General features: G+C 47.7%; 1 protein-coding gene across 1 annotated transcript in view; it reads right to left on the reverse strand.

The window, feature by feature from the left end:
* The window catches only part of LOC108502421 (unconventional myosin-X-like), a 90,899-nt gene extending 75,658 nt beyond the window's left edge, over positions 1 to 15,241 (reverse strand). The window contains exons 1-2 of the mRNA XM_017825350.1: positions 15,182 to 15,241; positions 1,043 to 1,141 (exon numbers count right to left, since the gene is read on the reverse strand). Coding sequence (XP_017680839.1) covers positions 1,043 to 1,141; positions 15,182 to 15,202 — 120 coding nt within the window. The 5' untranslated portion in view covers positions 15,203 to 15,241. The remainder of the gene's footprint in view (positions 1 to 1,042; positions 1,142 to 15,181) is intronic.
* Positions 15,242 to 16,300: the final 1,059 nt, after the last annotated feature.

Raw genomic sequence — 16,300 nt, forward strand, 5'->3', positions numbered from 1 at the left:
TTCCATCTCTGAGAAACAAAACAGGATCTTTAAAAAAGAATGATGACTTGAAATCCAGCCCTTTCAAAGGAAGACTGAAAAATATGACAGTCCTACCACTGACTCTCCACTAACTGGAGTCCTAAATCCCCTTTCCCCCTGCGCCCTCCTTTGTTTGCCAGGTAAGAGGCTGAAGAAAACCCGTCCATTTTCCTGTAACAAAGCAGCCACCTGCAGAGCCCCATTCACCAGCACAGCTGAGCAGATCTAATTGCTCACTGCTGGAGGGCACAGTCCTGCCTGTTTCCCCATCCTCCTCAGAAACCAGGCACCAGTCTGACTCACCAAGAACCTCCCTGAAGGCAATGGATAGTTTTCCCATGGTTAGCCAGTCCAGCTGACTCACTGAGGACTTGGACGATCCCCAGAGATCCCTTCCTACCAATATTATTCCACGAGCACTACAGCAGATGCACCAGGGAACCACAAGGAGCACAGGGCTGGAAATCAGGCAGGAAAGAGGCTTCTTCCTACCACTGTCAGAGAGCTCTGCTCTCAGAGCTTTACTGCCTTGCTGAACTGTTCTGGGCATCACTGCTGCATTTACACCACTGACTGACACAGGGAGGCCACTGCCACGTGTCCCTGACCCAAAGGGCTGATGGCAAAATCTGCTGAAGCAGACGGTGGTGAACACAACATCTCTTACAATGGCACAGCTTGCAACAAGTACATCCTGGCAGGAAGGGCTGCTTAGTTGGTGGAGCTGCCTCCTTCCCAGGAGCATTTAGCCAATATAATCGTTTTGCTAGGCTGTGAATGCAACTCCTTCAAAGATGACACAAAGAAAACCAAGAAAAGTGAGGTGGGCAGACAAATGAAGAACAATCTTCTCTTTTTAACCTTCGTTACACTTTTGGCATAGTTTGTAACAGAGCCTGGTCACTTTTCAGACAGAATCACAGCATTTCAATTGATACATTTCAACGTGATGGTCATGCAAAACCAAGAAGTCCATCTTGCAACTTGGCATAGGCTACAGCCTCGTGCAAACTTCACTTACCGTGCCATAATCTGAGGTGAAGAGCACGTTTCCATCGGCACACAAGCCAACAGTGCATGGCTGCAGCTGGTCCTGCTCCCGCAGCCATACCCTGGCACCCTGCAAAAACCAGAAGACCTCCTATTACAAAGAGCTGGAGCCTGTGAGATCTGCACATGGAGTGCAAACACCTAAGGAAAGCTGGGGAAACTGCATTATTCAGAGGCTGCTTCTAAGCAACAGATGCTTAAAATTTTTAAGTAAGTTCTACTTACATTTTCAGAGAAATCAGTTTTGATTTTTTTAATGTAACACGAGCAGAAGAAAAAGCAGTTTTACTCAGCTTCATGTGGAAACCAAAGTAAGGAAACACTAATTTTTATAGAAAGTATCATGGGAAGACACAGACACACAGAATAGTGGGTTTGACTGTCTAAATATTTTCAAACTTGGAATATCCGGTCATTAAAAGTCATGCTACAATAATAATAATAGAAAATATAAATAAAGCATGTTTACAATTTCATACACCCACGCATCATTGTAAGTCAAAACACTTTCAGAAATCATCAGGGCACAGCTAAGTAGATATGTTTACAAACACTTGCAAAAGTTTCCTTTGGTAAATGAAATTACTTGAGTGTTTCTCTAATGTATACATACACTGATGTATATATGATGGCCCTGATGTCTGATGTGTATATGCACTGATGTTTATATGGTTTCACATACAGTACAACATCTTAAACTGCTCAGTGTCTCTCAAGACAAGTCTAAGCAAAAGGCAGATTTCTGGTAACATACAGGCAGGGATCTGCAGGACAGGTAAATCTCATAGCTTGCCTACCAAAATAGTAGGGAAAGAAAGTTTGCTGGATTGGCCTTTTCTGCCCTGTCTGCCTGTGGGACCTGGTACAAGGGAAAGAACAGGAGCATGAATGCAAATCAGGGTGAGCATGACCTGCAATTACGCAGAATTAGGGAAAATGTCACATCACATTTCAGTTATTGCAAACTAATCCATTCCATGTCTTCCCATAGAAATCACATAAACACTCCTTAGATAAGTACAGTGAAAAATCCGAAGTGCTCAACTGTTGAGTTATATTAAGGCCATCCTGCCTTTCATCGATTCACAGACCTACTTTCTTCCTAATTTTTTTTTCTGCCCCTAAGTTATTGATTATAAAAGCCCTTCTTACCCTCTTAATCCCATCAGCACCATTAGCTCTTTGCTTGTAGGCTTATCATGTTTGAAGAGATGGAATAGTATTTCTATATTACATTATACAGAATGTGGAATGCTAATTCTATTTTTAATGATTTGTTTTTAGTTTAGGTGGGTTTTTTTAAACTACTTGAGTCACTTTAAACACCTTAGTACCCTGGATTTTCCTTATTGTAGAAGATACATCTATTGGCCAACCTCCAGTCCTCCCAATACAGGAACTGGGTTTAATGACATTAAAAAAGGCCTACATAATTCTAGCTTTACTGTTGTGTTCTGGTCTAGATTTTCCACATCAAGCAAATTAATTTCCCCTCACCAAGTGAATGAAAAGCACCAGTGCATCTGATCAGCACCCAAACTCACAGGTAGTGTGCAAAGATCACTCCACCATTGCCAGTGACCAATAGCAACAGAAAAAATTTAATCTTATGTTACAGATTCAAGTTTTAAGATCCCAGAGAGCTGGTATAAACCATGCATTGAATACAGATTTTGAGGAACTATATAGAGGTCTTTGTGACATCCTCTTACATTTTCTGAAACTTGATGCTTGAGACAAAGTGTCCTGAGGCATCTAGGCAAGACATTGCTGTTGAGAAATCATCCATTTCCCAAATCACATTCTGACTATTCTGCATAAACATATGAACAGCAACATGTGTTAAAAGATAATATTTTTGCTGGTTTCACCAAAGAGTCCTACTAGCACCACAGTACAGAGCAAAGAGTCAGAAAACAGCAAGGTTGTGTCTAGAGTTCCCAACTGGGAAAGCAGGATGAAAGAAAACATTTTCTAAGAGACTTAGAGTAAACATCCCCAACAGTGCATTTCAATGCCTTCACCAGTAACCAGTAACCCAGGATTGCACAGATGAGAGCCTGAAGCAAGTGCAATTTAATGAGGAGACAAGCCTGCACCCTCCCATGCACGCTGTACCCCAATGCCATGGCATGCACCCCCCACCATTAGGAGTGTGTCATGATTACAGCACCTCATATGGTTGGTCCATGAAGACAAGAGGGGTCCAGGTTAGACAGACTTTTCACTCCCTGAGCTTGGAAATAAATTTGGAGCTAGATGCAGTTGCTAATCTGACACACAAGTAAGTGACACTCCACGGGTATGGACACTGTTATTGATTAGATACCATTTAAAGGGGAAAAGAAGGGAGATGAACAATGGGATCATTCTGGTATCTTCAACACATAGAAATTATCTGAAAGTCCAGACTGACCCAGACCCCTTTCCCAGCAGAAGTCCATGTGCAAAAGCATTGACAAATACTCCTAAAAGGAGATGTAGTTCTTTTATACAATACTCCACAAGCTTATGGCAGATCCTTCTGTGTGCTGTTAAGGACTAGAAGGCAACACACTGAAGCTACCAGACACTGTGGCATTTCAGCTGCCCAGAACTACTTACTTCAGTTTACTTTGATGTTGTAGCTGTTTTTACAACAGCAATTGCCTCTGCCTAGCAGAATAAATTCAACAGTTATGTTGTTTCCAAAAGGAACATCATGCTGATACATCCAGAAAAGGAACCACAAAACAAATAATTATTGTAACTTCTGCCCAGCATAGCTCCCATTTCCTGGAAGGCCAAGTTTGTTTTTGTGCATCTCCTTCCATCAGCCCTTTTTTCTAAAAATCAAATTCCCCAAGGAACCTTGTCTAAATACAGAAACAGATGGCGACACCAAAGAGACTGCCCCCTCTCTTCGCTCCCCTCTTCCCCAATACCACACATCTCATTGATCAGTTGAAAGGATTATATTGAGCAGAAAACTTCCATGAACTGCCAGTCAGGAAGGCTGAACTTCCATGGGAGAAGCAAGGGCAGTTGCACAGAGCACTGCACAGCACTGCAGAGCAGCGACCTGCTGGCTCGGGGGTCCCAGCAGGCAACACAGAGGATGGGAACACCCTGCTCTTCTAGTACAGAAGTCCTTCAGCTTTCAGTTAGGGATATAAAAGGTCTCACCCTCATCCAGAGACAAAACAGTTTAACACAGTGAAACAAGCAATCACTAATTTGAAAAGAACACCTTAACAGACAGTGTAGGAACATCAACCAGTGATGATTTTGTGTAACCACTTTCAATCAAATACAGCTGGCTGAATAGTGATCATACAGTCAACTCAAGCCCGTTATATAATGAGAATAGCTCATCCCCTCCCAATTCTTCTTTTACCAGGAGTTTATTAGGGGTCTTGCTTTGGTTTTTACAGGCAACAACAACAGCAGGAACTGAAAGGACAAATAAAGTAGTAACATATTAGAGTTCCTATATCAAGGGTAGGTCACTCGGATGTTAAACAAACTCTGAGACCAGCATCCTCATTCCTATCCTCAGTGACAATCTGTCCATGAACTGGCCTTGCCACAAAGTGTGTAGCAAAGCACAACCCTGAAAACTGATCCCACACCATGGGGTTATAATTTAGAAAATAAAGTTGCTTGCATACAAGGAGCAGTGTTTCATCAGTACTGGCTCACTGTCGTACCATGATGCCTTCCACTATGGACAGTAAACTCTATGATGTCATTTTTCTCTGTTCATATAATATGATCCTAGAGTCAGAAATAAATAACGTTTCCTGATATTCGTGATATCAAGAAATCAGTCAAAGCCACAGATTTATTTGGCCTTCTATGCCTTTTTTTACAAGTCTGAAACCAGAAGTTCTCTCTTACACTCGCATGCCTGTATCTTAGCAGATGCAGTATGCTGTGTTGGCAGGGAAAGAATAAGGGAGATCTTGCATGCTGTACCCAGGGAATGGGCATAGAGGCAGATGGCAGTGCACAACTCTTACTGCAGTAGACATTAGAGTGTGTAGACACCAGCTACATCCTCCTCATCAGTTATTCAGCTACTGAAGGCAGCAAGGTAAGCTCCAGAGTACAAGATACAGAACTCTGTACCTGCAGGTGCCTTGGCCTCTCCAGAGCCTCCCAACTCAGCAGGAGGCACATTCAGAGATTGACATGAGAAAGCCCCTACTCCACAAATGTACCACTCTTCAGAAACAAGTTATCATATTCTGTTCTTATTTGTGTATTCTGGACTACCCTTGAATCTTCATGTTCTCCCAGGATGTCCTCTCTCTTCTGGAAACAGCTTCTTCCCATACACAAGCAGGAATGAGCTGCCTCAGCTGAATTTGATGAGAAAGCAGTGCTGCCTCTCTCTGAGTGCACTCAGAATCCCATTCCTCCTTGTGCACAAACCTACACAACTCCCAGGAGTAACATGCTCAGCAGGGGCTACAACCAGAAAGGCTGCATCAATTTCCAGGGGTTATTCAGAGAGGAAAAGCACTTTTGGTAGGAAGACATCTTTCAGTGTATGAAACAAGCATACAGTTGTCTGCTATTTCCATTACGGGATGTTTTTAATGTTTTATTTGTGCATGAACATGGCTGTCTCAGCCTCCAGATGTACCTACAAACACAATACTATGAGAGGCTCTTGCAGTCCCTTGATTTAGGTAACTATCCCCAATCAGCCATTCTGCAAGGGGCAGAGAGGTCTCAAAAATGTACACCCCTGCACTGAGAGTCTGAGACAAAAATCTACATGGGTGCTAGAAGTTTTCAACTCTAACTACTATATACATAACATACCTTTGTCCTTCTAGCACACTGAAGCTCTTCAGTGGGCATCCAAGCCTTGTGTTTTTCCTGGCGATGGATCCATATGCTCCTAGGCTTGGAAAAGACTCTCCTTGCAGCACTGCGCTATGCCAGCTCTCTTTCCTCAGTGGGCTTTGCGGTTGTAAACCATGAGGCAGAGACTGGGCTAGAAAGGCCCTTGCAATCCAGACAAAGCTGGAATCAGGTTTCAATAAATGCACTTTTCAACAGATTGATCTGGATGATCATGAATAAGTGATAGAACAGATATAAAGAGCCTTAGCTAATGGATATAATATTGGTGGGGAGGGGGAGTCCCTGACACCCTAGACCCATATGGTAAGGAATGCAACCTTGCTGTTTTTCTGATGTCAGGCTGAAATGAAGCCATACAGTCAGTTCCTGGGTTATATCTGATCAGCAAAACCAGGACCAGCTGCTGAAAGGGAGGGGCAGCCCAGGAGTCCATAGGTAAGAGAGACAAAAGCAACAACAGCTCAGTTGGCAGAAGCCAATGTGGAGTAGCTGGGAAGAGGGACAAAACCTCAACAGCGGTAGGGGTAACAGAAACAAAAGTCTACTTTTTGTAAGGCACAAGGATGACACACTGTAGAGCAAAAAGGGACTGGATTGCACCTGTCCAGTCCCATGGTTCCCACACAGCAGCCCACTGAGCCTAGGCAGCCTCTGCAAGCCAGCACAACTCGTAGAGCTGAGCACAGACTGCAGCCATGGGTCCTGCTGCTCCAGAGCTGCAGCCTAGAGTGAGCCCATGACTCATTCTAGTTTTGCCAATTAGGAGCCCCATTCCTCACTAATTAAGGAGCAAAGCCCTCAGTCTGCCAGCAGCTTTGCAGAATAGCAATATCAGGAAAAGGTTTGTGCATTTTAAATCATCTAAGAGCAGTTTGTCACTTCTGGTCACTGATGTATGTGCACTGCTTCCCACTCCCCTTTCGCCTCCCCCTCCCATCTGTTCTGTTCCTCTCTCCTCCCCCAGTTTGGCTGCTGCACAGCTTCTCTTCTCACTCTCCAGCACATCTCCCAACTTCAAATATCTCACAGGAAATGCCTGGTCCTTGGAGGTAATTCTTGATCTTCTCAAAGAAGCAACTACCCAGCTATAGCAACCACACCAACTCCTCTTCATGGGAGTGGAGGGAGTGAATCCCCAACTGTTTCTACATACTTCAGGGCTGCCCTTTGCCATGAGCATAAGGTGCACAGAGAGGAGGCAGGTGTGACTTTATTGTATGCTCTCTCAAGGCTCAGTTTAAGATCAGCTGCCCCCTGCAATTCCACTGGGGCAGTGGAGTCACTCCCCTTCTCAGCTGAAGCAACAGTCCTACAGGGTTTTGCAACTGCCTGAGAACTTCTCACCAGCCTTGAAAATGCATACTAAATTTAGTTCATAAAACTTAACTAAATTTAGCTAAGTTCATATTGCCTTCTCAATAAGCTCTACCCCACCTAAAAGTTGAATTAAAACAGTGTTGTTCCCTAGGCATGTTACTCACATGTATATCTACAGATGTGTATTCCCTGTCACATCACAGCAACAGTAGCTTTTCCACATCATCTCTGTAGCCCTGAAAGAAAGGAGGCAACATGGCATGTGCTAAAGCCCAGCCTGGCCCTAGCAAAACTGTTACTGACCAGCCTGCAGCTCCAAACATAGCAAGTGAAAAGGTATTCCTGCCCTGCTCTCAACAGGAACATTGCTTTGGGTCTCCTCTCCCTCTTGCCACCAAATACATAGTGACACAGCCTGCTTGCAGTTCCCTCCCTCTCTCAAATTCAGCCTATGGCTTCAAGGGTGAGGCTGGGCTGATGAGCAGTCGAGAAATCTTCAAGGTTCACAGACTAGAGCTCAGGGCCTCAGGAAGCCATGAGGATACAGCAGTCTGTCACAAAGACACCAGCTCCAACATGGTGCCTCAAGAAGCCACAATGCAATGCCTTTTGTAAAAATCTCGGATGAGAGCCCTGAAACAGTATTTCTTCCGCACTGTTTATGCATAATTTGGGATTATGTCCAATACCTTTTTGTATCTTGCTACAACCTTTATTTCAATAATTCCTTACCTTGTGGAGTTCCACCACCTACTCACACATTATACAGAAACGTATGCTTTTAAACCAGTCTTATCACCATGAAGCAGAAAATCCATTTTTCTTGCGGTCAGAGGTAGAGGAACAGAGGAGTTCAATCCACCTTCTCTGTCTCATCCATTATTTTCTGCTCTTTTGCCATGTCTCCCCCTATTTGTCATTTCACTAATAAACTAATCTCAGGTTCTTTAAACTCTTCACGTGAGACATTTTCCTGGTGTTTGATCATCCTGAGTGTCCTTCTCTCAAACACCATACAGACAGCAAGTGGAGTGCCTCTGAGCTGGAATACACTGTCAGTCTATCTGAAATAAGAGTGAATGTGGGGAAAAACTGGGGAAACAAGCCATGTAAGAAAGAAGGTGGGAGACAGTGAAGACAGAAGAGTCCATATTTCACTGTTTTCTAAAATCACTGGGTGCTACTAGCTAAAATCATACATGTGCTAGTAGCAGCATCCAACTACTAGATGTGGATGGCAGTATTATGAGTAATGATGCAGATATGCAAAAGTTTTTAACAAATATCCCTGGAAAGCACCCCTCTTGCATCACATTGCAATGCTGACGTGCTTTCCCATATATTAGTAAATTAAAAGGACATAAAACATTTTAAAAATCAACAAGTCCAAGAGTTCCCAGAGATCTGTCCAATAAAGTTTCTCACCAACTGATATTAATCTTTTATAAATCTGGTAATGCTGAGGAAATTCCAAGGGATTGAAAGGGTCAGAGCCTAAATGGCAGTGATAGCAGGATTATCCCACGTAACCATGGGTTGCTTAGTCTGAGGACCCCAGGGAAAATACAGAGGTTTTGCTCTCAGCTGTTTCATCTTAAGGATACTCTGGCTTTAATCGTTTTCCAGTGCCAGTCAACATGTAGTCAAAAAGAGTCCTTCCTCAGCATCCAAGCATAAGAGAGAAATAAGACAGTGATTGACTCTCCCGGCATTGCTCATGTAGAACACAGTATTCTAGTAAAAGTCAGTTCTTGAGCAAACAGCAGCAAAGGGATCTCAGAACTGTTGTTATGCACAGGGAAAATCACAACTAATTGAAGGAGTTTCTAACAAATATCTGCAGTGACAGGGTCAGTACTATTTCGTATTCTCATCAGGGACCTGAAATCAAAACTAGCACTGACAGTACTAGCAGATGCCAACATCTGGTAGATAAGTAAGTACCCACAAGGATGAGACCATCAGAGCAGTGTGGATTCCACAGCCCACTTGTTTGAAAAAAAAAGGGATTAAAGTACAGCCAAACAGAAAGGTCATCATCAGGAGAGAAGGAATGCAAGGAGCACTTCAAACAGAGGAATGTCTTCTGGAAAGTCACAGACCCAAAGAGGATTGTGAATTGCTCAGCAGAAACTCCCAGGACATTTGGTTGAAACAAGAGCTGATGCATGTCTGGGATGTATAAGCAGGAGTAAGGAAGTTTACTGCTTACTTATCCTTTGAGTGAGAAAGAAGCCTTCCAGATACAACATAAAAGGCTCAGTCATTTTTACTATTCGGAAAGGTCCCTTGTAGTGCAAAAGTACTTGTGAAAATGTTAATGTCATTATGTAGATTTGCCAGGGCTAGGGCTGCCCTATCTAGCCCAGACACTGATAGGGGGGAGCAGTGTGTGGCCCAGCATGGGCTGCAAACCTCTCCTCTTCAATTAACCACACCCTGCTGAGAGGACACGGATATCAGCAGCGCTGAGACCCCTGCTCTGCTACCTCCTGGCTCACCTTTGCCAGCAACCCAGAGGCAACTTGGTGACAGAGAATAATTTTTTACAGACAGAGAAGTTATTTGGGACAAAACAACTCTCATGAAGCAAAGTAGGACCCAAAAATGGATGGATCTGCCAGACACTTTAGAAATGAAGCAGGATTTATTTTAAAACAAGGTTGCATAACCACTTGAAGAAACTGCAAAAAGTGGAGTATCCTCCAGAAATAAGAAGCCTTTCCAGAAAGTGTGATTCAGCCAAATCTTCATCATTGGCTCAAGACGCAGGTAACAGGAATAAACAGGACTAATACACCACCCTGGTCCTAACCCTAATTTCCACCTTCTCACTGAATATGCTGGTCACTGTACCTATGAGAGGCCCCGCCACCAGTTCAGTTGCTGTGATAATTATTGCATTTCTAATGACAGGACCTCAGAGTACCCTGGACACCGTGCCAAGTGCTGTATGGCAGACAGGCCATCCGTAGGTGTTTTTCCTGAGACTTGGCTCTACAGCTCTGCTGAACTGTGGGCAATCTCAGAGGGAAATGAGGAGGCAGAACTGCAGAGTTTAGGGTAACTGGAGGATAACCAAGAAACCCAGACTCTCACAAGTTTCAGTCTTAATGATCACATTTAAATAGTTTGCAGATTCTACTTAAAGCAAAATGGGAAACAAGAAATTGAGAAACATTTGTGATTATTATGTTAAATAAAAGTGTGGCAAGAAGTGAACAGAGCAGAACAAGGTGGTTTTGGAGACCATGATGGGGCAGCTGCAGGCTGGCCCGGGGCAACCTGGCATGCTTCACGTGGAGACTCTCATCGAGAGCCTGCGCCAGCCCACCCTCTTGCTGCTGATGGGATCTGACAAGGTCGCAGCTCATGCAGCCTGGCTCCAGATGAATGCCCTAAGGAGGGAGCTAGCAGGACTCTCTCTCTTCCACCACACACTTCTTCATGTCACCTTTGGCACAAGAGCTTTCTTCCCTGCAATTTCTGCTCCAGAACACGTCAGTCGAAACCTTGTGTCCTACATCTGCTTCTTTATCACTCTGAATAGTTTGGGGGAGATGGAGCTGGGATAGATGATTCTGCATCTCAGAATGTCCATGCTACACTAGCCCCATGGATATCTTCAAGGACAGTGGTACTTCTTTTTAGCTGAACTACAGTGATTAATTAAACAGAGAGGAATTGCTCTCTTTTGTATTGACACAGAGAGCATTACATACACAGGATGGATGTAATAGTCAGAATTTCTGAATCTTCCCAATCTCTTTGGTCTTCTTTTCTAAGAGGTCACAATACTCTCAGTAGACTAAGAGGAGGTTGTCAGGAAAAGTTGACAAAGCACATGTTCCTGAGGGGAGAAGAGAGGCTTTGTTGGAATACCCCTTTAAAGAGCAGCCTCACTGATAAAGAAGATGATGCTCTATGTACCTTTTCTTTCCAAGATGGCATTTTCCTAAGCCAATGGTTGTTAACACATGGGAACTCAGCTCTCTTTTATCTGTGAAGACAGCACATCACTCATGGTCAGTGTCATCCAAGTCAGCTGAACCATTTCCCTCATCTCAGACAAGAGTCTCTAGATAGATTCTCCAGGACATCTGGCCAGGCTCCTCTCTCACAGGAACTCCACCTTCTCCCAATGGCAGGGAGCATGGGAAGGGCAAAACAAGATGTTGAGAAACCTAATCCAGCATGCCATGTATAAACTCTTCCCACTTAGCACAATCTGGGCTCCCTCAGACACTGGTCTCTGAATGATGTAGCCAGACGCTTCAACCAAGAGCCAAAGCTGGTGAGAATCGCATGTGCAACCAAAAATCAGACCAGTCCTGTACCTGCTGCACCCATGGATCAGGCAGGCTCCACACTGCAAAGATGCTTTCACTGTCAAGTCCCTTCAGTTCTTCTCCTTACCCATGTACCCTGCCTGAAAATGTTTACACACATGAGTTTACACTGGGACTAAGGAGTCATTAGACACCTGAAGGACAGTGAATACAGTCAAGTGTCATGTGGTTGGCAAAGGGCCACACTTTTCAGACTCGCTGATAGCTTTGTGAAGTAGCCAGGCACTTCCCACTTGCATCAGGTAGTCAGCAGTTGGGGCAAAACTGCCAGACCAAAAGAAACCTGGCAGAGTTGATTGCTTCTCACCTCAGTTTGGGGCCAGGAAAGCAGCTCAGATGCATGCATGGTGGCAACTTGGGTAACCTTTGTGCTCCTCCACAGACTTGACTCTGAGACTTCCCCTTGGTCTGCATGTGTCCCTGGGGGAGATGGCTCCTCTCCCTACCTCCACGGCAGATGTCCCAGGCCAAAAGAAGAGAAGGGCTATAGTCAGAGAAAGATGGGAAGGATGAGGAACAATAAGTGAAGACCATGACAGCTGTAGAGAGGACAATTCTGACCATCACAGCCATGCAGGACATGAGCACAGAATCCCCCTGCCTTTCTCTCTGCATGTGAGAAAGTTTAAGAGCTTCAGGGGATTTATTTTACAACACAGAAGAAAAGCTTTGGATTTCACCAAAAGAGCAATGAGGAAAACTGTCTTTTGTGTTGCAAGAGCAATGAGGAAAATGCTTAAAATGTCAGCATTTCTAGGCCAGTGGCACGTGAGAAGGAGAACAGCACCTGTGACTCCACTGGATGCTGCTGGTCAGTGCAGGCTGACAATGGGACCGTGCTGGCTGGTCACTCCAACTGGAGTACAGAAGGACAAGATGGGAGAAGTGTCTCCTTTAACTGTGGCCATGACATTCCTGCTCCTTGGGGGAGAACTGGAGAGCGAGTCATATCCTCTGTGTCACCCCACATCCTGCCCACACTCCAGACACACAGGGAAACCATCATCTGTCACCATGCCACAGCCCTGGCCTCCAGGGCCCCTCCTCCCTGCCTGGGCACAGGACTTGCTGCAGCAGCCAAGAAAGGAGATGGCAGAGCACACACACTGTCTCGGCTCCTCCACTCAGACCTGTCTGGAGCAAAGGCGTCATTCATCACATCTCTGAGACATGCTGCACAGCAGACCTCAGATGGCAGAGGTGCACATCTTTGTGCTGTACTACTTGCTGAGGATGAAGTCTTTCTAATCTGGCCCACCTGGGACACTGCAGGGGAACAGTGGTGGCAGCACACACCCTGCCAGCTCGCTGTCCCTGGGGTCTGCAGGCAGAGGAGGGCACGGCACATGGGAATCCCTTCAGTAGTGTCAAGTTGGCACAACCTGCCAAAACTATTGCCCCCTTGGCAGAGCCTGGATGATAAGTAGGTTGAACCCATCACTAAGCCACTTATCATAGACAAATTTCAAAGAATAGGAACTCCTTTGGTCTCCAGCTTGCTGAAGGGGGAACCAGGGGAGCTGTAAAGACCCACGGCATCCCCACCTACCCCTCACATTGCTGAGCATGGTATCTAAATGCTGCAAGCACAGCATGGGAGCCTGCTAAGGCAAGACCAACGGCATGCTGGGGTTTAAGCTATTCCTTGTAAGAGACAACATGCATCCCCTGGGACAAGCTCATTTGCTGCTGCTGCAGAAAGAGGTGAAGCAACTCCCTTCTATTCAGGCTTTCCCTCCTACCAAGAACACCCCCCCCCTCCCGTTGAGAAAGAGGAAGAGTGACTGGGGTGCAGCAAATGCCAAACATTCCCGCTCTGGGGAAGCATTCCCTCTTTCCCACCCCCACGGCCTTTCCTGCAAAACAAAGCTTGATGCTTTCCCATACATGCTCACTCCAGCTCTCCAGCCTGTGATTTACAATAGATGTGGGACTCTTAGAGAGACTTTGGCTTCAGGACTGTCCCTGAGTCTTTCCCTGGAAATCCCTGTTTCTCTACATAATGATAGAATCATGCCTGGACAAGTAGAGCTGGACATAGCAGACAGTTCTCTGATGGGTGCTACTTGCAGAGACATGCATCTCTGGGCATCCCCTTTCCAGCTCCCACTCCCATCAGGTGCTTCAGGCTCCTCGGTGGCTACTCCTGTTGCAAGAGGCCGGGAGGTTCCTCCTGACAGAGGGGTGGGCAAAAATGCTCTGGTGAAATGGCCCTTTGGGAAACCCTGGCCTTCATCTGATTGGATACAGATGGCCCAGGCTTCCAGGAGCAGCAGGTTAATCAGTTAATGGCTGAAGGATGCTGGGCGATGTGCTGCTGCGCATGCTGCGGGGCAGCCCCAGCATCACAGCCCCAGGGCAGCCACTCCTTCCTCGCTGGGGCCAGATCTGGGAAAACATCTGTTCTGATAAAGAAAGTACTTCACCAGGGAGGGGGCAGGCCTGAGCCCATTAGCTGCTCCAACCCACTGACTACGGGCTGCTCGGGAGGGGCTGCTAGCTCCCCACCGCACCCGTGACTCACAAGGCCAGACACTGGGGTTAATAACCTGGAAACCATCCGGGGGTTAGAGGGGGCAGATGTCTGTTGCCTCAAACAGGAGGCTTTCAAACCTCAGATGCAGATCTTAGGATGGCCCTGTCACCCCACAGTGCCTGCCGTGCCCACTGCCAGTGCCACAGGTACCCGCTGTCACCCACGGGGCCAGCAAGGGCTGCCCCGGCCTTGCACCCACCTGCCCCTCACAACCAAAGGAATCACCAGACTGGGCTGGAAACCTGTGCACGCTCAGGCAAGGAAAAGGGCAAGAGAGAATTTCGGGGCGTCCCGGCTGTGTACGGCACCTGGCCCCTCCCGTTCAGTCACTCGCTCCCCCCGTCATCACAGTGCCCCGCACGGCTGTGTGCACAGCGGCGAGGGCACCGCGGACAGGCGGGTACCAGAGCCCGCGACTAACAGGTACGAGTCCGGCTGCTGAGCAGCCGTTCTGCCCGCCGGCGTGACGGTGACTGGGCAGGAGCACAGAGGGGCAGGGGACTCCCATCGCACGCTGCCCGGCCCCTCACCGGCCCGGTGCCCCGGCCGACAGCCGCGCCGTGACACGCACACGCAGGCAGGAGCAGGCTCCGGACTCTGAAGTCGCTCTCGAGGATTAAAGAGCCGGCTCTGGGCAGCCATGACTATCATGCGACAAACCCTCTCCTCCCGCAAGCAGCCCTCGGCCGGCTTTGCCGGGACCACGCATCGCTCGGGCTCCGGCTCCCGCAACCCCTTCAGCCCCTCGCACGGACTTGCCCGGTGCCACGGCGGGCTGGGGAGCGCTCGGGGACAAAACCTGCCGCATCCTAGCGCTCCAGAGAAAGTGCAACCGGGACCACCTCGGCGAGGGGGCAGCGGGGGCGCGGCGAGGCCCGCGGGGAGCGCAGCGTCCCACGGCCTCGGGGACGCTCCTGGCCCGGGGCGCGGCACCCCGGTGCCCGACTCGCCCCGGGACCCGATCCAGCCGGCCGGCCTCCACCCGGCCCCCCCTCTCCCAGCCCTGAGCAGGGACCAGCCCGGCCGCCGTCCCCGTCCCGCCGCTGCCCACCTGGCGCAGAGAGGCGTCCATCGGCGGTGCCGCCCGCGGGAGCGCTGCCGCCGCTCTCAGCGCCGCATCGCCGTGGCCGGGCGGGCACGGCTCGCCGGCCCCGCGCCGCTCTGGCTCCGCCTCGCCGGCCGCGGGCAGCGGGAGCGGCCGGGCCGCCCGCTCCGCCCCGCTCCGCCCGCCCCGGGGCGCGGGGAGCGGGGTCGCTGCGGCAGCGACGGGGCCGTACTTGTGCCGGAGGGTTTAGGAGCGGGGTGAGACTGTCTGGGGAGCAGCCCGCACCTCGAGAGTGGGGTGCCGAGAAGGATTTGGGGGGGGGGGGGGGCCGAGAGGCCGGTGTCACCCACGGACACGCAGCGGGGACGGGGGACCACTGCTGCACACAGCCACAGCAGCCACTTGTGGACCTTTGTATGGGCAACTGGTGTCATCTGGAATAACAAACATTTGGGGTTTGGGGTTCCCTTCAGCAGACCATCATAGCACGTTGACAGGACTGTTAACAGGAATTCTGATGGAGCTTCAGAATGATGTCTCTGAGATCTGGAACAGCTGGTGAAGAGCAAGAGGTTGGGCAAAGTTTGTCTAGATCATAGTTCGAATATAGAACTTGATCACAGATCGAAGTGTGGCCAGATCATAGTTCACAAATGCACTGTGAAGGTATTTCTTGCCATCAGAAATTACTTCTTTATTCTGAAAGAAAGGAGATCTAATGGAAGGGGCTAGGGGAAGGTTTTTTTAAAATTATTATTATTTTGGTTAATAATGTGGGATTTTTAACTACTTAAAACACAGAGAGCATTCTGAGGTAGATGACAGTATCTTGTCCAACATCCAACTCAAGACTTCAGCCACTGCCTAACCTGTGACGACCACCCCCACCACTCTTCCACCTTCACTATCTGGACCTTTGAGTAAAGTTTCCTGATATATGAGTCACTGTCAATGTGTCCTTCCATTTTGATACCAAGTCGCTGAGAGCTGTCCTGGGCATGACTATCCAGCCTCTTTTGTACTTGTGCTGGATTAGTTTAATCTATACCACTTTCCCTGCCTTATGAAAACATCATGCAATACAGCGCCAGAAGCCTAACTGCAGTCCTTATCTCACATCTAATA

The sequence above is a fragment of the Lepidothrix coronata genome, unplaced genomic scaffold (assembly GCF_001604755.1).
Source record: "Lepidothrix coronata isolate B3197 unplaced genomic scaffold, Lepidothrix_coronata-1.0 Scaffold118, whole genome shotgun sequence".
NCBI classification, from domain to species: domain Eukaryota; kingdom Metazoa; phylum Chordata; class Aves; order Passeriformes; family Pipridae; genus Lepidothrix; species Lepidothrix coronata.